At 43.8% G+C, this 23001-nt stretch overlaps 1 protein-coding gene across 6 annotated transcripts; it reads left to right on the top strand.

The window, feature by feature from the left end:
• Nucleotides 1–20101, top strand: usp15 (ubiquitin specific peptidase 15; the record flags this gene model as incomplete). Of its 6 annotated transcripts, none has more annotated exons than XM_084573062.1 (23): nt 1–89; nt 805–932; nt 1257–1387; nt 3065–3191; nt 3831–3976; nt 4626–4688; nt 5279–5340; nt 5830–5919; nt 10676–10823; nt 11001–11174; nt 11407–11565; nt 11679–11903; nt 12009–12092; nt 12504–12598; nt 12769–12957; nt 13087–13205; nt 13320–13601; nt 14275–14345; nt 14814–14929; nt 15050–15199; nt 15520–15623; nt 16952–17040; nt 18168–20101. In XM_084573062.1, the coding sequence occupies 23 exons, from the start codon at nt 1–3 to the stop codon at nt 18564–18566; spliced, it is 3240 nt and encodes a 1079-aa protein (XP_084429188.1). In that variant the 3' UTR covers nt 18567–20101. The 6 variants fall into 6 exon arrangements, with proteins under 6 accessions (XP_084429188.1, XP_084429189.1, XP_084429190.1 ...); XM_084573066.1 differs by having other exon boundaries at nt 88–202; XM_084573063.1 differs by lacking the exon at nt 4626–4688.
• Between the last annotated feature and the right edge of the window lie 2900 nt (nt 20102–23001).

Genomic DNA, 23001 nt, shown 5'->3' with positions numbered 1-23001 from the left:
ATGGCGGAAGGAGGAGCGGCTGATCTGGATACCCAGAGAGGAGAGGTCGCGGCACTGTTGAAAACACAGCTAAGAAAGGGGGACACCTGGTAAGACTTGAGCTGAAATCTTTTCAACGATGCCGCGTGGCCGTCGGCTGCCTCCGCCGACGCTGTCAACGCCACGAAGAAGGAGAAAGCCGAGGGGACGGGCCGTGTTGACAGTGAGCGTTGAGCTAGCTAACGGGAGCCTGTCAGCTTCATGTGTGTCAGCTTGGAAGGCTAGCGGCGGTTAAGCTAACGCTAGGACTTTGACTTAAACAAAGAACGTTAGACCCCACATATCGTTTAAATGTTACATTCCGGCAGTTATAACCACAACTTCCAATTCGCCATCTCGTTTTTTACGCAGTGACATGACTTCAGTGAGGGTACATGTCGTTTGAATGATTTAGCTCGTTAGCATGCTAATAGCTAATTGGCTAACCCTACCGACGCTTCAAGTGGTTTACCAGTCAGTGGGTTCACCCGTCGAATTCAGCAGGGCGGAGTCGCTAAAGAACCACCTGTCAAAATCACAGAGCCAGCTGGCCAAGCTCGTAGCAACCTGAACTCAACTTGGCGTCATGAAAGCTTCTGTTACAGCTATCAGTCTGTGTAACGCTTGCCCCCCCCCCTCAAAGTCAGATTTGTTTAGGGTATTGACGGGAAGCTATCTCGGTGTATACCTCAAAGCACCGTTGCAAAAAAAAAAAAACAACTGCACATAATACTTGAACACCTTGTTCTGTCGGAGCTAACGCATTCCTGGTGTCCTCTTCCGCAGGTATCTAGTGGACAGTCACTGGTTCAAACAGTGGAAGAAATATGTGGGATTTGATAGTTGGGACAAATACCAGATGGGTGACCAGAATGTCTACCCAGGACCAGTTGATAACTCTGGTCTTCTTAGAGGTAAGAGAAGAAATGCTTCATCACTTCAGACATTCAATCACAGTAAGAAGCACTACGTGAATAGCTTAGTAGCATAGGTTCGTCATTCTGGAAGTAGAAGCAGAAAGAGTTCAGGGAAAATGGCACAAAAAACATCATTGTCTGCAGAGTGTATAGAGTAGGAGGTTCATAGAAAGCTCTCCAGCATACCTTGTCTTTGTGTACTGCTTGACAGTAGTCAGCGCGGGGTCAGTGGTGCAAGTGTTGGCATGCCGAACGTGCTTCATGTCCCCCTGTCTGCCTGCCTGTGCATGCCTCTCACCTTTTCCCTCCCTCCGCTTAAAGATGGGGACGTGCTGGCCATCAAGGAGCACCTCATTGACGAGCTCGACTACATCCTGGTCCCAACAGAAGGCTGGAATAAGCTTGTCAGCTGGTATGGACTGACGGAGGGTCAGGAGCCAATCTCTCGCAAGGTGAGGGTCCAGTCGTCTGCGTGGAACGGGGAATGGATTTGATAGATGGTGCATGCGCTGCTCACTGCGTTGACATCAGGGTACCATAACGCCAGCGAAGGTATCAGTGGTGTTCAGTGAGTGTTGTTGTACGTATTAATTGGTCAGGTAGATATACAGTGTACAGAATCTGGATACATTAAGCATGTTGGATATTAAAAATGCATAAAAAGGAAGTAACGGTGGTGCTTTTCATTCATTTCTGTCATGTACTACGGTCATTTTAGGGTTAAGAATTTCTAACAAGTTTTTAATGAGTTAAAAAACTACGTGTGGCTGAGTGTTTGCAGTCAGCTAGTGAGTTGTATACTTCAGGATAGCAGCTACATCTATACAGGGCCTCCCCACTTCAAATCTGGCTAGTCATGGCATCATGGCTGCTGGAAGAGGTTCCCCTTCCATCCCCATCGTTCTCTCTCTCTCGTTCTTTCTCCCCCTTTCGTCGACCCTCCCCTTTTGCCATGTATGTCATGGGACGTATCGGGTAGCCGCGGGGTTTCTATTTTCAGGCAACGTCCTGGATGACTAAAAAGCTACATGGAGCGATCTGCGAGACACAACATGCAGGAGGTTCATTATTAGTTTTCCTCTTTTTTTTTTTTGGGAAACTCTTTGTTCCTTTTTGTCACCCCGGGGTGTGGGGGGAGCACAGGCGATTTAAAAACGGAGGATTGTAGTCAGAGGTTTCGCATTGTGGTTCCTTCTGCTGTCCTCTTCTGGTTTGTCAACACCGGCGGAGTGCTCCTGCGTCCTTGTTTTTTGAAGTGGAGGAATGCCGGCTGAGGTCATTCTGAGAGAAGCGGCGTGAAAGCTTTTGAGAGGAGTGTGAGAGGCACAACCAGTATGGGAGGGAGGGGGGGGGGGGGTGAATGGTTTTGGCTCGGATGTGATTTGAGGAATTCTGCTGGAGTTTTTGCGATGAGTTGGGCTTTTGCTCTGAGATTACACACATGGGTGTCGTACTGAGGGGGGTAGGACTTGCCCACCGGGAGTTTTCGGGGTCTGTGGTGGGGAGGGGTGGGTGTAGAATCTAAGCCGTGTGTGCAGGACCATTGCATTTCTCAGGGACGTTTGTGAAGCTGGTACTGTGCGTGTTGGAGGGGCTCAGAGGTGAAATAAATAGGCTGGGACCCCTCAGCTGTTTCCACGAGGTGCTGCTAATTTAGGCGCTTCACTCTGACTCTGTTCCTGTTAGGACACTAGATAAGTGGCGACCAGGCCAACTCTGTCTACAGTGTAATCCTTTCAGAAGAGTAGCTAGTACAAACCACAGTGCAGTTTCGTTTCATTGTTACAGCAACTAGATAAAATTTGCATCCTGTTCCCTGACACAGCTATTTAGTAGTCATACTTTCTGTTTGGTTGCAAGCTGTCAAATCTGAAGAGTCATTTTTTGCATTATTATACAAACTAGGTTGTATTGTCATTTGCTATCCAACTGAGATAGGGTGGCAGCAGAGATGCAGCTTTAGTTTTAATCGTCTTTTTTGGGGGGATCTTGGTTTAATGTGTTCCGCTTGTTGCATAAGTATAATTACCCATATTAGTTTCATTATAAAATGGAATTTGCATACACTGTTGGAGCCATGGATACAACATTAAGCAGCTACCCCCCCTTTTTTTTTCTTTTCAATGCAGGTGGTGGAACAGGGTATGTTCGTGAAGCATTGTAAGGTGGAGGTGTACCTGACGGAGCTGAAGCTCTGTGAAGACAGCAACATGGACAATGTGATCACCAGACGCTTCAGTAAAGCTGACACAATAGGTAGGCGCGAGTCCTGCTGGAGTCTGGTCGTGATTAAGTGACCTTCACAAACTTGGACTTCCACTAATTTTCAGTTTTCATTTATATTTTTCTCATTTTAACCTGTAAATGTTGTCAACCTTTTCTCCAGCACCGTAAGCGTTAAACTTTGAAAGCGTTAATACATAACCAGTACAGAGGGTGCGTACAGTAGACAGAAAACATACACTTGTTATTTCAGACACTGAGGCAAACATTCATGCCGTACACTAAACTAATAATTAAACACACTGGCCATATTGTTGAGTCATTGCGTGTTGCATGTCTGGATAACTCTGTTAATAATGAAAGATCATTCCTGCTATTACTTGTTTCCTACACAACAAAACAAAGGTTTCAGTTGTAATGACTCAAACCCTAATCCAAACATTTTCTTCAGTGCCTTTATTTTCTCATTAAACAACCTCTTACCATGTCTGATCATGCCCCAAAAATGATCCAGGTTTTTATCCAAAGCAAACATCAAATTAAATGATTTCAGTTAGTGATGGTTGCCTCTTGTCTTTGCGCTCCTACATTTCGTGAGCGCGTGTATTTCTCTTTCTGACGATTGCACGGTGAACAATACTGATGTGATCTTTGTTGATAATATTGCTGCAGACATGATCGAGAAGGAAATGAGAAAGCTGTTCAGCATCCCAGATGAGAAGGAGACCAGACTGTGGAACAGGTACATGAGCAACACCTTCGAGCCTCTCAACAAACCGGACAGCACCATCCAAGACGCAGGCCTCTACCAGGGACAGGTAGGAACTTGCATCTACATTAATGTACTGTGAATAATTAGAATAATATCCCAGTCAGAGCGAAAAACGCCTCATGTAGCCACCTCTGTCTGAACAGACTGGCCTGACTGGAAGGACTTCTTCTGTTGTATTTCTGGTAGATTTGATGCTTCAGGGCGAGGAGCAACAGTTTTGAACTTGAAAAGCAAAAGTCTACTGAGCTTAATGATTTGGGGCATGCAGACTTGTATATCATACATCTTCAGTTGTGTTGAAATATCAAATCAGACTGACTTAAGTTAAATGTAGTTTAAGTAATATCGTCAGAAGAGTTTCAATGTCTCTGGAGGGTGCTTTTCCTTCAGAGGGCCATTGTAGTTCACAAGAGTCACACAGTGGTGTCCAAATATGGCTTGCCATGTAGACCACTATTCGTGAGCTTAGTGGAATATGCTCTACAGTCTGACTTTATTAAATACCTGTTACATATTTGTGATTTCTGCCAGTCAGCCCTCAGAATGGAGACTCAAACATAATCTCAACAAAACTCTCCTCAACTTAAAGTTCTCTACAATATACGATGAAATCATTTATATTCAGCATGTGGCTCTGTGGCGTTTCCTCTAAGTTGTTGCTTTTGCTCACTTTCATGTTTGTCTCTCAATATAAGCAAGTACTTGAGGCGCCGAAAAACCCGAACATCGAGTGGATACAGCAAGAAATGAAGCAAAAAGTAAAATAACAAGTTATTTAATCTATCTTTTGGCTTCAAAGACTTTTAGGTAAAGCTAGAGTTGTGGTAGGGTTGTCATGTGACTGCCAGCAGCAAGGCCCTCAACCCTTGAAGCTGCTTTAAATGTGCATGTATGTCCTGGCATCCTCCTCCACAGATTAATTTAGACACCTGGCCACAGTGAGTCAGCAGACCTCATATCACAGCGTTGTTCCAGTCACCAGCAGCTGTTCCACAGGACTGTGAAGCATCAGACAAATCCCCATTAAGCGAAACAGTGGATAAGATCCATCAAACTCCTTGTCTTGTCTAGAAGCTGCTGCAGCATGATTAAGATGTCACACGTTGTTTACTCCGATTTGGAACAGCCCTGATGTCACGTCAAAATTTCACATATGAACAACCCATTCAATATATATCTCAAAATTCATCCAAATCTGTATTATGTTAAGGATGGAGCTCTTTAAATCACAAAAAGACGTCTTCATTTTCTGTAGCCCACAGCTGACAGTGGAATGCAAATACTTTTGGTGACTTTAAACTATCAGAAGCAGATGGAGCCCTCTTTTTCTTCCCGCTGTCTCCAACAGGTTCTCGTAATAGAGCAGAAGAACGAGGATGGCACGTGGCCCCGAGGCTCCACGGCACCCAAGTGAGTGAATGGCACATCGCCTGGATTATATTTCTTTGTTGACTCTGAGGAGTTGTGGCACAGAAACCGAATACAAGTTCCTCTCTGTATTCAAACACAGCAGAAAGACCGCACATAGGAGAAGCATGATGAAATTAATGAGGACTTGTGGTCAGTTTGAAGAACAAAAGTAATATGTGACATAGGACTTCACTGGGGAGATGCCCAATAATAACCTCTCATTATCATTTCTGTGGAAATTGCTAAATTAGACCATAACCATTTAAAATTCTTTAAGTTTACACGACAGCACCACGTCATCTTCAATAATTCCTCCTCTCTGTGACGTCGCCTCAGTCTACCCCTTTTGCTTGATCTTTTGTTGCTGACATATCACCCTTAATTCATTTGATTTCATCTTAATTTAATTTTACGGACACTCGCACACCTTTTCTGGAACGACTCCTTATTTTCTACTCTAACTCATGATCTATTCTTTATCTTTTGAAGGTCATCTGGTGCTTCCAATCTCTCTGCTTTGCCAAAGATCTCGCCTTCATCTCTCACAAACAATCATAACAGCAGCTTCAACAGCAGGAAGTAAGGCATAGTTGTGGGGTTGAATAGCCGAGGGGGCGGGTTTGGATGCCAGCAGCCAGAGATGGAGCCTGAAGTGCGGCTTAGCACAGACATTAGCTGAAACCAAGATGTTATTGGATTACACAAGTTTAGTGGGATTGCAGAAAATCTGAAATCTGGAAATTTACACATTCATCAAACATTTCTTTGTCCAGGTCTGTCTCTGGCTGTGATTTGGGCGTTTAAAACAACCTCCTGACGATGCAGTTTCAGCTGTAAAAGCTGATAGTAGGGAGGGGGGAAGGGGCTTACTTGGGATTGATCTCATGGAATTTCCTTCAGCGACAGCAGTGCTCTCTAAAAATGTCCCGCTGGTGCCTCTGGGTGCCTTAATGAGCATTAAATCACATCAATTAATAGTTCACAACTGCTTTTAAATCTGACTGATTAGTAGTGCCGGCTTGCTGGGGTTGCATGATACAGGTTAATGTTACGTGCGTTTTGCTGCGACATTCAAATTACAGGCTACTACCAAGGTATTGGTGGTGCAGATATGCTTTGCACAAAAATGGATGCACATTATCTGTGCACAGGATTTGATTTAATCAGATTTATCACCAGAATTTATCCAAATAAGAAGCATGTGGTACATTAATCGACTAAATGGTTCTCTTATTCAATGATAGTTGTCCTCAGCTCTGGTCCAAGTTTCTACTTTGCTCACTGGTATACTCATTTATTCTTCTTATTAGATTTTTCACGACCGACTTACTTAATTGAGCACATTGTTCTGGGGGTGAAGGATCCATTTCAGTTATATTTTGTTGAACAGCGATCAAATGCATCCCTGGTAGATTAATTAAAGAAATCTATGATCTATGGTCCAGACTTTGTTATCTCTGGTGACTAGAAATCCTGGATCCAGTTCCATGTCTTTTTTTTTTTTTTTTTTTTATTTATTTATTTTATTTTTTATTAACAACAACGTAGAAGACAAACAAGTACACAATGATAAAAGAAAACAAATGCAACAACAACAACCAAAAACATACACAAACAAAAACAAGCATACATATTTTAGATATATAGCCTAGCCATTTTCATATTTAAGCTATAATTTAACTTCATGACAGCCAGAACAGAAAAATATAGAATATGTGGCAACAAAATAGAATCTTATCCACAAGTATCAAAGTCAAAATAATAAAATATGATATTATTGATCTTTGTCCCATTTTTTTGTGATAGCTAATTTTCTTCAATCATCTGATTGTGATTTATTTTTATTTTTTTCCATATTTTTTGTCATTAAATAATAATGTTTTAGAAACATGATAAATGGTTCCAATGTAACACATTTTTCTTTTTTGAAAATAAAAAATTTTCCAAGGAGCACAATAATGTTTAACAACATATTTTTTTCTTCATGCAAACCCCAAATTATATTGATTATTGTTATTGGTAAGTCAAGTCCTTGCTCAGACAGCCAAGCTGCCACCTTACGCCAAAAGAGCATGACATCTGGACAGTACCAAAACAAATGCAAGGTGTCTTCCTCTTCTTCACCACAGTATCTACACGTACTGTCTTCAGTTATTCTCCATATCTTTAGCATTTTCTTTGTTGGTAAAATCTTGTAGAATATTTTAACTTGAAAAGCCCATATATATGTTGAACAGGATGATTTGTACAAATTCTTAAAGACATTCAACCAAGGAAGTGGAGTATCAAAAATACTTTCCCAATAGTCTTGAAAATAATATGGAGAAACTGCAGTGTTTTTAAAGGATGAAAAGAAGCTGTACATATCAAAATTTACTTTTCTATGCCCCAACCATTTATAATTTTTAATACCACTACTTACTTGTTTTCCCTTGCATTATCATTACCCAATTCTGTGGTTAGTCTGAATGTTGCCTATGTTTGAAACAAATGATGAAATATCCGCTGTGTGGTCTGGGTGCTCTAAACTTGGCACAGAATCTGGATTTAAACCAACACACCTCCAAATAAAAGTAAATAATCCGGTAGAAGATGTGTGAAGAATCTGAGTCATGCAGGTCAGGGAATATCCAAAAACAGAATCAAAACTGAGGCAGCAGTATTCGTTGAGTTTTCACCAGTCCTCCAAGTAGCTTCTTCACTTCTAAATGACCTGCGGGTAAGATTAAGTTTTTATTAGGAACTTGCCTGACCAGTCTGTTAACAACACAGAATTTGTATTTTCATATTTCTAAGTAAGATGACATCTTACCGACCATGTGATTTTCATATATTACGACGTCATAAATGATTGTTACCTGTTCAAAAAGAACATATATGCTGAATCATGCAGCTCCGGTGCCTCCAACCTTTACCAAGATACAAAAGATGCATCTCAGCTCAAATCTATATGACCAGACTGCCGCACATTATTTACCCCTGCGCACTTTTGCTTTCCGTTTCAGTTTTTCCTGAATACTTTGCCTAAATTTAATATTTCGTACTAATTGGGACCTAGAGGCTCTGTCGGCCATGTGCTAGAGAGCACTGCTCAACTGTGGGTGGAGCTTCCTACATTCACCGAGCCCTCCTTCCACCTAATGGGTGTGATTTACTGCATGCTGGAGTGTGTCTACGTGTGTGTGTGTGTGTGTGTCTTAGATATAGATCCTGTGCTGTTATTTCTATTGGAATGCAGAAATAATAGCTTTGCCACCTCAGAAATCTATATTGATAAAGAAGGAAAGTAAGATTCTGCACTCGCTAGCAGCACAGTAAAAGACAGCCTCACCCATTATTTTTCATTCTACTTATAGCTTATATTTGTCATCCAACAGCTCTGCATTATATTTTTTGATAGCAATGGCATCTTTTTCTGCACAGTGTTTTGTGGAGAATGGGTGACTTGGGGAAATTGGATCTTCACTCCCAGCAGCTCTCCTGTCCCTGATTCTCTCTGGTGCCAACGCTGTCGTTTCCTCTGAATTATGCATGGGGCCTCTTTATTTATTTTTTTTCTCCTCCATATGAAGTGTTCCCACATTACGTAACACTTGTCGTTTAGATTTTTGCGGTTTTGCCCCGGTCGTTTTAGCCTCGGCAGCGATGCTGTGTAACAGCAGTAAGTGTCAGTGTCTCCCAAGGTGGCGTCCCCTGATTCTGCCTCTTTCTCCCTTCCTCTCTCTATCTCTGTGTCTCTGCACCTTTCCTCTCCCCCGAGCTCATTGCAATGCACACGTTCTGCAGTCCAAGTGACCTTCAGAATACATTTCATCTACTCCAGCTTCCCATTGCCTGGCTCTTCCTGACAAAACCGAGCGTTTCTCTAGGTTTCAGTCTATTTATTTAGACCCTCCCCTTTTAAATCTGTCATGCAGACGGCAGACAGCCCTGGCTTATTAAAGAGGATGAAAGAGGGAGTGTCAAGGTGTACGAAGAGTGTCGTAGGGTGCATTTTAACTGCAAGACGGGGGACACTCGGAGAGAGATTTTGTGTATTTGTGTGTCGCTGTGGTGCGCAGGCACAAGAAAGGGGGATAAATGATGTGTTGGCATGTATGTGCTAATGTGTGTTAGAAACACTGAGAGAGTCGGGCCTCTAAATACTGCAGCCTCAGCTGGATGCAGTGGATCAACTGCTCCCTCCATCCCCATCTCATTTCTCTTCTGTCAGCCCCCCCCCCATCCACTGTCCGCCCCTCCCCCCTATTCTCTCTGCCTCTCCCTCCCTCTTCCTCTCGCTGTGCACCTCTAGCTTCAGTAGCAGTAGTCTTGAGCATCCTTGCTGCTGCTGCTGCTGCTATAAATATCTGCGGGTAGCCGTAGAGCGGCAGAGAGCAGCAGGCAGGCAGGCCAGAGGGAGGAGCAGAGGACAGGACAGGACAGGGGAAGGAATCTGAGGCGTAGAGGATAACAAGATGACAGACAGTCAAACCCAAAAAAGAAGAAGAGGACTGAAGAGGAGAGGGGAGCTGCTTGATTAGCTCTAAGAAAGATGAGAGTCTGTGTTTCTGTATAGTCTCTGTTTTGTTTGCGGGCCTGTGCTGGACTTCGAAGTCAAATCTGGGCCTGAACTTCATCTGGACTACACTGAAACTGTAGCTGTGTTGAGCTGAGCTGAGTTGAGGACTCAACAGCGGAGACTGGAGCTGGACCTTTTCTACCCGACCTCTCAAATGACTTTGCATGCGAGGGAGCCGTACCGAACCCCATCCAGGCCGCCGGTTGTTTAGTTTTTGTGTGGACATGTGGGCTGGCGCGGGCCGGGGCGGGGCTGAGATGTCATGCTCCTGTGTTGCTGGTGGTGCCTGAGGTCTGAGGCGGTGGAGCTGGAAAGCAGGAGGGTGGACCACCGCGTGCTGAACTGCGAGGGCACTGCCTCCACCGCTATCACAGCAGTCTCCCTCGACCAATGGGAGCCAGAGACGACCGACAATGCCCTGCCGGCCTCCCAGAGGTCTGCTGATTGCTGCAGTTGTGGAAGCCTATCTCAAAGCTCTTACTTATTCTCTATGGAGACCAGAGTCTGTTTTAGGGAGATCTTTACTTGTCTGGGTTGTAGTTTGGTATTTCACGGAAAAGCAAATAATGAAAACTGAAGCTGCATTTTATTCCTTTTTTAGTTTCAAGTGAATTAACAACTTGACTAAGAGCTGTATCTCCATGGTTAATATAGCGTTATCAGTATTACAGTGATATTTGCAATACTGTTGATGACTTTTTCTTTGCTTGTAGCTCTTAACAACAATTAATTCCTGTATAACCTGTCAATTTATCTATTTGTTCAATTGTACAGTGTGAAGAATTCAAGTTACTCAAGTCTGCCATCCTACCATACCTACAGTAACAGCTATGACTACTCAGACCAGAGGCAGAGTGAGCGCTCAGGCCTCTGTGGACTCTCCAACCTGGGCAACACCTGCTTCATGAACTCTGCTGTGCAGGTAACAAACATGCCTTCAGGGAGATCTTCACAGTCTAGGAAACTTATGATAATAATAATAATTCTGTCCAAGTCTTCAAATGTTTGTTCTTTGAATATGTAAGAGTTGGAGAAGTATGTGTGGCTGCACTAGACCGAATCCAGCTGATCGTTGTTCTCTCTTGTCGGTGCGCCTCAGTGTTTAAGTAATATCATTCCGCTGACGGAGTACTTCCTCAAAGACAAGTACACGGACGAGCTGAATGAGGACAACCCGCTGGGCATGAAGGGGGAGATCGCCAAAGCTTACGCCGAGCTTATAAAGCAGCTGTGGACAGGGAAATACAGCTACATCACCCCGAGGCCTTTCAAAGTGAGTACCTGGGGGAAAATGTCCTTCTTATGTGTTCACTCCAGACTACTTTTACACATTTTTGGACGGGACTTAACATACAGGATGTAAGGCCTAAACTGACCAATAGACTCTATGGCATGAATAAAAGAAGGTTTTGCCAATAAACTACACAAGGAAAAACATTATCCTTGTGTTTTTGTCACTCTGCACATCATTTTTTCCAATATGTGTACGTGTTTCCATCATCCAGACCCAGGTGGGCCGCTTTGCCCCTCAGTTCTCGGGCTACCAGCAGCAGGACTCCCATGAGCTTCTGGCCTTCCTCCTAGATGGCCTTCACGAGGACTTGAACCGCATCAGGAAGAAGCCCTACATCCAGCTCAAGGATGCTAACGGACGGCCCGATAAGGTGAGACCAGTGGCTGAGAAAAAGTGTTGCTCAAACACATTATAAAACACGAATAATATGCATGTTCCCATGTTATGAGTCATTTAAAAAAACCTGTGTCTTAATCATCCCAGGTGGTGGCAGAGGAAGCGTGGGAGAACCACATAAAGAGGAATGACTCCATCATTGTGGACATCTTCCACGGCCTTTTCAAGTCAACGCTGGTGTGTCCTGTGTGCGCTAAGGTCTCCGTGACCTTTGATCCTTTCTGCTACTTGACCCTTCCACTACCCATGAAGAAGGAGCGAACACTGGAGGTGTATCTAGTCAGACTGGACCCTTTGGCCAAACCCACACAGGTAAGAAGCTGGGAAAACAATTACAATAAAAAAAATAAAAATAAATAAAGACAAAACTTAGACACGGCAATAAAAAGACAGACAATAATGATGTTTCTTTTTCAGTACAAGCTGACCGTGCCGAAGGTGGGCTACATCTCTGACCTGTGTACCTCCCTCTCCAGCCTGTCTGGGGTGCCTGCTGAGAAGGTATAAACATCACAGTCAGCTGTGCTCTGTGCAGTAACCCCGCCTGTTATTAGCCTTCACACTATAATGCTGACATCTCCACAGACAGTACAGCTGAAAATAGTCCATTCCCTTTTTAACCCTCCCTGCCCACCAAAGCTACAGCAGCTAGTGGAAAAAAAAATGTATTTTTCCTTAAGATCACAATAATGAGCAGGAAAACAGTGAGATAAAACATTTGACTAGTTAATTAAAAGTCCCTAAAAGTCCCCCTGCCCCGCATTTAAATTAATCTCAAGCGTGCCATATCAGTCAGCCAGAGTTTCACCTTAGGGATAGATTATTATTTTAGTTTAATTAGCCATCATTATCAAGAGATTTTCCTATGTTTCTCTCTCCTGACTGTGTCTCTTTCCACCTCTTATCCCCTAGATGATTGTAACTGACATCTACAACCACCGTTTCCACCGGATCTTTGCCACCAACGAAAACCTCAGCAGCATCATGGAGAGAGATGATATCTACGTGTGAGTGTCAAGCTTGGCTGGCGGATAAACTGTAATCTCCACTGATGGCGACCAGGCTGCATTGACGTTTTGGCTTTTGTCTGTGACATCAAGCCTTTTGTTTCACTCCTGCGCTTACGTGCACCTTATCCAGTTGGGCTTTGAAGGACTCACCACGCTTTTCTCTGCAGCTTTGAGGTGGCGGTGAACCGAGTGGAGGATACGGACCACGTAGTGATCCCCGTGCACTTGAGGGAAAAGTACAAACAGTCGGGTTATAACCACACCAGCACGCCTCTGTTCGGACAGCCCTTCCTCCTTGCTGTCCCCAGAACCCTCAGTGAAGAGAAGCTCTACAACATGCTGCTCCTGCGCCTCTGGTAGGTTGAGCCGTTTCATCTTTTCAACATAATGTCGTTGTGGGAAATTTGTGGCCAGTTTTAATAATAGCTTATAAGTTTGTCAAGTGATGGTATTTGCTGTTGATTAAATGGGTTTTGTGTTTGCAGTCGATTTGTACGATCTTCTGTAGAGGAGGACGAGGAGGACTGTGAGGAGACACAGCCGTCCAAACAACACACTGTTAATGGTAACGCTACTAACGGACTGCTGGAGGAGGGGTCTCCAAGTGAGTGCACCAACATGTCAAATAAAATGTTTTCAGCTTTTGAAATTTCTTTTTTCATTTGTGCCCTGTGGCATTTTGTTGCATCAAGGCAGTAGCTCTCGTGTCATCTTTCAGGCGAGATGGAGACAGATGAGCAGGACGACGAGTCCAGTCAGGATCAGGAGCTGCCCTCTGAGAACGACAACAGCCAGTCGGAGGACTCTGTGGGCGGGGACAATGAACTGGAGAACGGCCTGGTCGGCCCGCAGAACTCCACCAAAGGCCAGCAGACAGCCGGGCACAACAGAAAGAGACTTTTTACATTCCAGTTCAATAACATGGGCAAAACAGACTTCTCGCTCATCAAGGAGGACACCAGGCAGATCCGCTTTGACGAGGGACACCTCCGACTCAGTGGTAGGAAGCCGAAGTGGGAATTCACAATCTAAAGATGTGGCACCTTTTTCTCCTTCTCCTTTTTCTCTTCCTTTTTCTTCTTGCTCTTCTTTTTTCTTCTTGTTTTTCTTCTTCTGCTCTGTTACCCCTCCATCTCCTCCTCTTCCCAGTTCTCTTTTTTCACCCCTCTTCTCTTCTTTCTCCTCCTCCTTGTTCTTCTTTCCTTCTGCTGCTCTTCATCCTCCTCTTCTTCAAGATATCAGATTGTGAAGAGATAGGCTTCTCCCCCTCTTACTAATTTCTCCTCCTTTTCTTTCTTTTCCTTTTTCAATTGCTCCATCTTCTTCTCCTCTTACCATCTTTTTTTTTCCAATTCTTCCTTCAGACTGTGGGGAGATATTGATTAAATTTGTCAAAGTGTGTTGGATTAAAATGGCGTACTCCTCCTTAATGTATTTAATGTGTAAGTTTTGTTGTGCCTTTATGAAAAGTGAATTTATTTTCCCCAGAGTATTGGATTGGATTCATTTTAAAATGTAACTACAGAATAGAACAGTTTGTAAATCACTTTAAAGTGATACTGGACAGAATACATGAACCGAAACTATAAACGGCTGGAAATCAAATTACAGCAAAGAGGCTGAACGACGAGAAGTGTTGATCATTTATTTACATTCTAACCTTGTTTTCACAGACCGCTCATATCTCTCCTTGGACTGGGAACCAGAGATGAAGAAGAAATACTTTGACGAGACTGTCGTCGAGGTAAAACTAACAGAAATCAAGTATTATATACAGATACAGATTTCCATTCCTTTTTTCTTTTCACCGTCGGTGTAGCAGAGCAGCTGGTTCCCTTTGTGGAAAGCGCTCCGACTAGCGTAGAAAAAAAGCAGCCATCATGTCATGAAATATGACAATGTGACCTAGACAGCAGCAGCAGGGAGTCCAAGAGACAAATGCGACTGTCTTGTAATCTTGTAAAGGTCACAGGTTTGATGTCGGGAGCAGCCGCTGCATCCTTGTTAAACCACAACCTTGAATCCTCGGTTTATTTCATGTATTTAACCGTAAATATCTGCTGTCTGTCTATGCACCAAACCTGACTCAGCCCATCTATTATCCTGTAGAGCACAGTACTCTTTAAAGGACTCCGCAAAGTGTCCATTTAGACAAAGCAATGTTATGAGAAATGTTTGATCTGATAACTTTATGTTTATTTGTTGAGAGCAGGACTTCGACAAGCACGAGAGCATGGAGTACAAGCCTCAGAAGAAGGCTTTCTTCAAGCTGAAGGATTGCATTGAGCTGTTCACTACTAAGGAGAAACTGGGAGCAGAGGACCCTTGGTGAGAAACATTATACAGTAAAAACAAACATGTTACAAGTATGTGGTGACACCAGCTGCTGAAGCATTTGATTTCTCCCGCTGTGCTTTTTTTTTTTAACACGTGTTCCTCTTCCTTTAGGTACTGTCCCAACTGTAAGCAGCACCAACAGGCCACTAAGAAGCTGGACCTGTGGTCTCTGCCACCAGTGCTGGTGGTCCATCTTAAACGCTTCTCTTACAGTCGCTACATGAGGGATAAACTGGACTCGCTTGTTGACTTCCCACTCAGGTACACACACACACACATATACAGAGATAAAACAATTTATCACCGCCGCACAACATGTTCAGCAGTGTATGCATTGTTTCCTATTTTTCCCAACTATAAATCATGCCCTCTCAGTACAAGCTGCGCAGACCCACAATATAGACATTCTGTAGGACCTTATACATTTTCTTTAGATGATCAATGTCCATGTGCTCTGTTATTGTCACACACATATATATTATCTGCTTTCTTCAGGTATTCATGCTGTGTTTAATATCTTTTGCACAGTGCTGTACTCTCACTCTCTCTGTCATGCTTATGTAAATGTACATTTATTTCAGAGATCTGGACATGTCTGAGTTCCTGATCAACCCCAACGCAGGGCCCTGTCGCTACGACCTCATTGCTGTGTCCAACCACTACGGCGGGATGGGTGGAGGCCACTGTAAGACACGCACACACATTTAAACTATTTTACAATGGTCCTTTATACACCAATAAAAAAATAACTGATTCTCACTTACTGTAACTACAGTAACTGCAGTTATAGCCTCCATCATAACTGGAGGTGTTTAAAGCTTCTTTTAAAATGCGCTTCATGTCCTACATTACAGCAGGAGTCTGGCATGTCTTTAAAGACAAATCATTTTGCTTCAAGGACTTCCTGTCCTGATTCCTGTTGTGTTTTGTTGTTGCGATTGACCCATTCTTGTGTTTGCTGCTATCACCGAAAGTACCAAAGAAATGAGTGTTGCGTAACATCTGCAAAGTTTTAATCTGCCTAGTTCTCTGTAGTGACTTCTATTCGAAGTCACAGTGCTTTACAACATAAAAAACAAACACGGAGAAGTCTCTATAATCCTAAATTATTTTAGTTTTGTCGGTTGCCACCATAGAGCTGCGAAGTACGGTCCAAGAGTGGAGTCACGCGGAGCCGCGCTATCGATGACCCGACCACACTTCCTCCAGACTCACTCGCATTTTTGTTTAATTAATAATATGCTCTGCTCTACCTCTACCAGTTATAAGGAAATGTTTGATTATACACTGTTTCTTAAAAAAAATGGTGCAACGGGACCACTTTACAGAGCGGATGGCATGGCAACTGGTAGTTACTATTATGTCACATCCTGTTTCTGTAGCGTCAAATAACTAAAACGAAACTTTTCCAAAAAAAAAAAGACACTTAAACATCCATCAACATTATATTAACTACCTAAAATGACAGAAAACATCTTTGAAAAGGGTGTCCTTTTAGTTTTTCAGTTTGGCCCAAGTCCCACCCACTAACATGGATTGGGTGGAGCTTATGACCTATACTGCAGCCAGTCACCAGGGGGAGCTCTACTTGCTTTGGCTTCACTTGAGGAGCTGTTCCGCAGTCCATCTTTATACAGTCTATGGTCGCCACTAATGGGAAATTTACTGTCAGAGGATTTTATCCAAAATTTGTCTGCCTGTGTCTCTTTGAAGTCTCTTTAAACTACTTTAAACTACTGAACACTGTGTTAAAATAGCTACATCTCCTACATTGTACTTTCAGTATTGACTTAAAGCTGCGTACTCAAATGAATTTAATATTATTTTAAATAAATAAAACATAAAGAATATGTAATTATCCAAAACCTTATAATCTCCTTATAAACCTTATAAACCTCATAATGGAGATGTTGGAATCAGTCAGTATGTCTATAAATGGTTGCAGTTGATTAACTAATTGATTCATCAGTTCGTATATATCTCATCTAATTCTAATCTTTGACTCCTCGTCAGATACTGCTTACGCTAAGAACAAAGACGATGGAAAGTGGTACAACTATGATGACAGCAGTGTGTCTCCTGCCAGCGAAGATCAAATAGTGGTGAGTGTCCTCATTTGCCGAAGCCACAGGCTGCAGTCCTGCCGCACGTTCATCAAAGGCAGATGTGTTGGACTCAAACTGGAAGGGTTCATTTCATCAGAGTAATGTACATCGGATGTTGGGACTAATTGGGATTAGCCCGTCGGTCTGATTTCCCAAAGATATCCTGCTGTGCTGAAACTTCCCCCAAAAAAAGCTCTGATGAAGTGCTCCGAGAGTTTTGTTCGTGTGATTGAAGCCACAGAAGACACACCACAGCCAACATGAACTCGAGCAATGAAAGCAGGAGTAAGCCGTTCACATGAATGTGTACTGTACGTAGTTCTCATCTAGTAATAAAATATTTAGCAGGATATTCCTTCAACCTAAATTTGGTGACAGTAGCTGAGGCGCTAGCAGCTCTCCTGCTGATAACATTAGAGCTGCAGAGGAGGACAGGCTGTGACCCAGCGTGACTGAGAATAGATAATGTGCAACTAATTCCACTCCATACAATCTAGTTGCGCTGAAACTACCATCAAACTTCTGACCACTTAAACTCTGGGAAGCTTACAGGAAGTGTTGAGTCTATAGTATCTCTGGAAAGGATAAAATACTAAATATACAAAAAAAATTTACTTGTTACATTTATCAAACACATGAAATAAGATGTAAAGGCCTTCCTCTGATATAAGCCTGCTTCAAACAAAGGCTTGTTACCTTCTGCAGTCGATGCCCAGGATGTCACAAAGCTGTGATATTCCAAATATTGATGCTCTTGCGCAGCGCTTGTGCTGCCATTGATTGTCCTAGTTTTGATGATCAGGACCTGTCTTTTTCAGATCTTGTTTGTTTCCTGCAGCAGGAGGGGCCATAATTGGAGATGGACGTGTACATTACGATGCCATGTTCCAGACTAATGGGCCTTATCGATTACGTTGACGTGCTTATTAGTCACTATAGGGAGGGACTCCCTTGGGAGGGCTTTAATTACCAGATTGTGCAGAATCTTGTTAAATAACTCCTTATCAAAGTGTAACTAAAAGTCGATTTTAGTTTAAATTCTACATGAAACCTGAGAACTGAGTGTTGAATTTTTGTTTTGTCAGTACTCTTAAAGTAACTTTCTTGTGTCTCTCTGTGTGTAGTCCAAAGCAGGCTACGTGTTGTTCTATCAGCGCCAGGACACGGTGAAAGGCACCGGCTACTTCGCTCTCGACCGCGAGGAGGAGGAAGAGGACGAGGAAGAGGAAGAGGAGGCGGAGGAGGAAGAGAACGACGTGGAAGAGAGGCAGGAGAGAAAGGCCGCCTCGTCGGCTCAGGCTTCCTCGTCCGCTTCCGCTTCCGCCTCTTCCGCCGCTTCCGCCGCTTCCGCCGCCGCCGCCGCCGCTCAGAGCGACGAGGAGGACCTGAACGAGAACCGGCGCAGAAAGAACGACAACGAGCAGGAGGACGAAGAGGAGGAGGAGGACGAGGAAGAGGAGGAAGAGGAGGAAGAGGAGGAGGAGCAAGCGCCCAATCGAGATGTCGCCATGAAAACCAACTGAGGTAAACGGGGACAGGAATAATCGGAGAGAGAACGGGATCTTTCCATCCAAAGCCATATGGACACACAGCATGGCAGCGGGCGGCACCGGTCCCACCCAGCGGCTCGGACTTAGCCGCTCGACAGGCGGAGCCACTGCGGGGCTGACGGCTGTTAGGTCAGGTAGCTGCCAGGGTACGCAACTCTAAGAAATCAGGGCCCTCCTCTGTGGTTGGATCACTGTGTGCGTGTGTGTGTGTGTGCAATGTGTGTGCAATGTGTGTGAGTGTGTCGCCACGTCCATTCGTCTCGAATCATGAAAAGAGTCACTGAACGACACCTGGGATCGATTCTGAATCTCCCTCTGCTTTTTTTTTTTTTTTTTATATGAATATATTTTTTGAGAGCAAAGCATTGTTGGCATATCATTTTAGTATTATTTAGATTTTGTAAATATTTTAAACACTGAATCGTATTGAGTTTTCATGATGAGCTAAAACATTATGAACTTGCACAATCACCAACCATCCACCCTTTTTTTTTTTTTATATATATATAAATATATATTTTAATGCCAGACACACTGCAATTGTTTAACAACCTTGTTCCTCAGAGAGTTTTCTCACACGAAAAGCTTAGGGAGCTGCCTTCAGTAAGCCGGCGGTGAGACGCGTCTACAATCTAGACTTAAGGTAGAGAAGTAATGCCCATAGCTGTGTGGTTTTATACAATGTCAAACAGCCAAACTGTCGTAGCTTTGTGCTGCTGCTGCTGCTGCTGCTGTGATTTTGCATTTTTAGACCGATTATCAGTGTACTGGCTTGAGCCTTAGCGATTTAGGGTCATGTGGTTCTCTAATTTATATTTCTTAAAGCCTAAAATGAAGCAGTTATCCGCTAACTTTGCAGAATAAACCATATTTTAGCAGCAAACCTAAACGAGGGGCATGTTTTCGAAGTTCCGTCTGAACGTATTGTGCAGCGCGTGTCTGCTGAAACGTTAGCTGGCAGAGAAACCGACGCTGCGAACCTTTAACTCTCCCTCTTAAAGGATCCTCCGTAGGTGGCGTTTAAAGCTTTACCGTGGCTCCGCACTCTTCGTGTATTCGGCACTGCGAGATTAGGAACATCGGTGATTTCGCTGACATCAGATGTCTCTCGCTGGGATCACCTCGGCCTTAACCCTCAATCTCGCAGCGGCCGCTTTCCGCTTTGCACATCACCGTGGCGCCGTCTCTCTCTCTCTCTCTCTCTCTTTCTCTCGGCCCCTTCCACAGACACACATCAAACGTCCGCGTTATTTGCTTGTTATCTCACAGCCACATCCTCTTAAACAGTGTTTTTAACTCACAAAGAGGGCCAGAATGTATGCTGAATGGAATGAAACACGACCAGATGTATGTGATTGATGCCTTTTTGATTCTTTTTTTTTTTTTTTCTCCTCACGGCTTCTTGGTTTGGTTAATGGTAACAGGTTCTTCGCCTTGGATATCAGCTGAATGCGTCCCTTTCCAGAGATGGGGACGGGGAGGGTTAGTGCTTCTTTGTGGTCCTGAGCTTGGAGGGAGGGAGGGAGGGTGGGAGAAGATGGAGAAAAAACTGAAAACCGTGGGGTGAGTCTGCCTAAAAGGCCTTTCAGCTTTTGGGATCATGATACAGTGAAAATCTTTTGCAGCAGGTCGTTGCAGGATGATCCTCCATCGACACGATAAAACTCTATTCTCCATGGTGGAGTGTTTCCTTTTTCTACCTGTTCTTTCCATTGTAAACAGCATCAGCGTACCTGTTGTCGCCTCAGAATATTCGATGTGTCCCATGCCTTTATGAGCATCTCTGTGCTTTGACTTCAGTGGGCTTTACTCGCCTCGGCGCTGCCTTGCTTTTCGGGCGACTCACCCCATCCCGACTGAGTGAGATGTGACTGCTACTTATAGGCTTATACAATATTGTACATAAGAGTTCACTCTGTGAGTGCACATTTGATAAAGTTTATTTATTTATATGTAAGCATTTAATAATAAACAGACAATATATTTAAAACCGCGGCAAGACCCAAAGCGTCGTAGGGAGGGACGGGGTGGGGGGGGGGGGCGATGTGGCTCGAGTCCACACAGACACACTAATTTGCAAAGTCTTGCCTGTGCTCTTGTCAGGGAGGGAATATTTTTAAAAATAAAAGGATGATTCTGTTTTGGGACTTTTTTTTTCTTTTTTTTTTTTTTTGTAAAAATAATCCAGACATCCTTGCATGATGATGTATTGGGGGTTTCCAGGTTTGGCTGCACTTGAGTTCACTTGGGTTTACATTTGAAATGTGCATGTGTATTTATACACAATCTTCAATAAAGTTGTGTAAAGCTTCCTGCGGGTCCTGCTCTGGTTTTCTTTCATATCCGTTTGCAGAGATGTTTTTTTTCCTGTGGAGTGTTTCTCATGCACAGAAATAAAACTGTGACCTCTTCAACCGCTGTTGAATCTTAACCTTCATCATCCTCACAAGCATGCACAGATTATTAACTCTGAAACGCGTTAGTTCTTCTTTCTGCTGCAGGGATTTAAATGAGGATTGCAGTTCGCCCTCCATTTTATCCTCCACCCTCCGTATCCCGGCGTGCTTGGTGAGGAGGAACACTGTGTTCTCTCCGGGTTCTGAAGGGTTCTCGGGCAGCTCACAGCTGGGAGGTTCCCTCACAGCAGCGGGCTTGTCTTCCTGGCCAATAGGAGCGAGGAAGAGGAGGAGGAGGAGGACTGTCGGTTTGCAGAGAGTGGATCACTACATAAGAAAAACCAGAAACCAGGTCTGTGAAATAAAGTGTTTATCAATTGGGCTTAGAAATGCAGTGCACAAAAAATCAGTGTAGAAGACTGATGTAAGAAATGTAAATAATGATTAAATAATAATAATTTTTATTTCTTTAAGTGCCTGTTTGGGGGTAATTAAGTTTTAAAAGTAGTGTCTGAACTTTAATTACCCCTCATGAAGCACACTTTGTTCATTTTTCCATAAAAATATGAATAATTGTAGAAGATTCACGGCTCTGCGCTGTCATCAGAAAAATAACCATTAGACATCAACAATTAGATTATTAGTAAGACTGGATTTCATAAGTTATATTAAACTGGTCTGAGATGTTTGATTGTTTTTTTTTCTCATGCCAATATTGCGCAAAACCTGCCAGATGGCTGGAGGCATTGGTTTTGGCACCGCTTTATTAAAAAACAATACCACCCTCTAACCAGCGGGTGTCGCACTCGGACAGTTTCCCCTCTCCTCCCTGGTATTCGGGAAACCCAGCCGGAGTGGGACATCGCCGTTTTCTCCAATCTCCGCCCGTGCCCACACCCGTCCTGGCGTTCCCCGCGAATTTTATCCACGCCGCTCCGCCACATCCACTCTCATTTTCCACACTACCTGACACGCGGCGTCTGCGGAGGGAAACGGCGGCAGGGGGGAAAAACCGCACGCCGTGGGCTCGCGGATTTCGTTCGCGCACCCGTGTTTTGGAAACCGAGGGGGGGATCTGATGTCGGGACAACTTTCTTTGACGGCGCGGGGGGAGAGAAGCAAAGCAGACAACAATAGATTATAAAACAGGCTGCTGCAGTTCAGCTGCAAGGTGAAGGATCGTGTGGAGAGCCGAGGTGGATTTTTTTTTTCTCACCGTTTTCTTATATCTAGCCAACAAAATCCCGGTAATATTTATATGCAATCACATCTGTGACTTTAGCTTTGACTTTTAATCTCTTGTGGTTTACTGTTCAAACAAAACAATTCATTCATTTCATCAAATACCTTGATACATATCTAGTAAGGTAAGAAATTGTAAGTATTGTCTGCGTGCGTAATCAAACATTTCGATGCTACCGATTGGAGGCCTACTACTTGCATATGATTTTAATCGTTTTTTATGTTAATTTCATCATTTTAAAACCTCGTTAATGCCTTGATCATATTTTGTGGTCTGAGGCAGCGCTTAATGCCGCTTGTGCCAATCCACGGAGAGCCCCCGCCGTCTTCACCTGCCATATGTCATTTCACTGAGGTCATACGAGGGGAGCGGTGGGTGAGGGAGGCATGGAAAAGGTACAAGTGGTGTTTTTTTTTTTTCTTCTTTTTTTTTTTTCTCTCTTTCCATGGTTTGGGTGGGGTTTTTGTCACGCTTTATTGCGGCCCCCCTATTTCGGCGCACGCCATTTTTTATTTTTTTTTCCTCCTCCGTGCGCTTTTACGCACGGCGACGCCAAGAGAACCGGGATCCCGTGTTAAAACTGAAGCGAAGAGACGTGGAAGGAACAAAAGAAGCAGCGCAGAGGGATGCCAGGCGCTGGTTGAGGTAGTAGTTTGTGCTGTTGGTCGGGTTGTCATATTACCCCATGTGGAGATGACTGCGCAATCTACTGCCTTGCCAGCGCTGGTGACTTGCAGCGGGGGAAGATGGGCGTGAAGGACGGGACCTC

Source organism: Chelon labrosus (assembly GCF_963514085.1).
Source record: "Chelon labrosus genome assembly, chromosome: 23".
Taxonomy (NCBI): Eukaryota; Metazoa; Chordata; class Actinopteri; order Mugiliformes; family Mugilidae; genus Chelon; species Chelon labrosus.
Note: the sequence above shows the minus strand (reverse complement) of the source record. Positions and strands in the feature narration are given on the sequence as shown.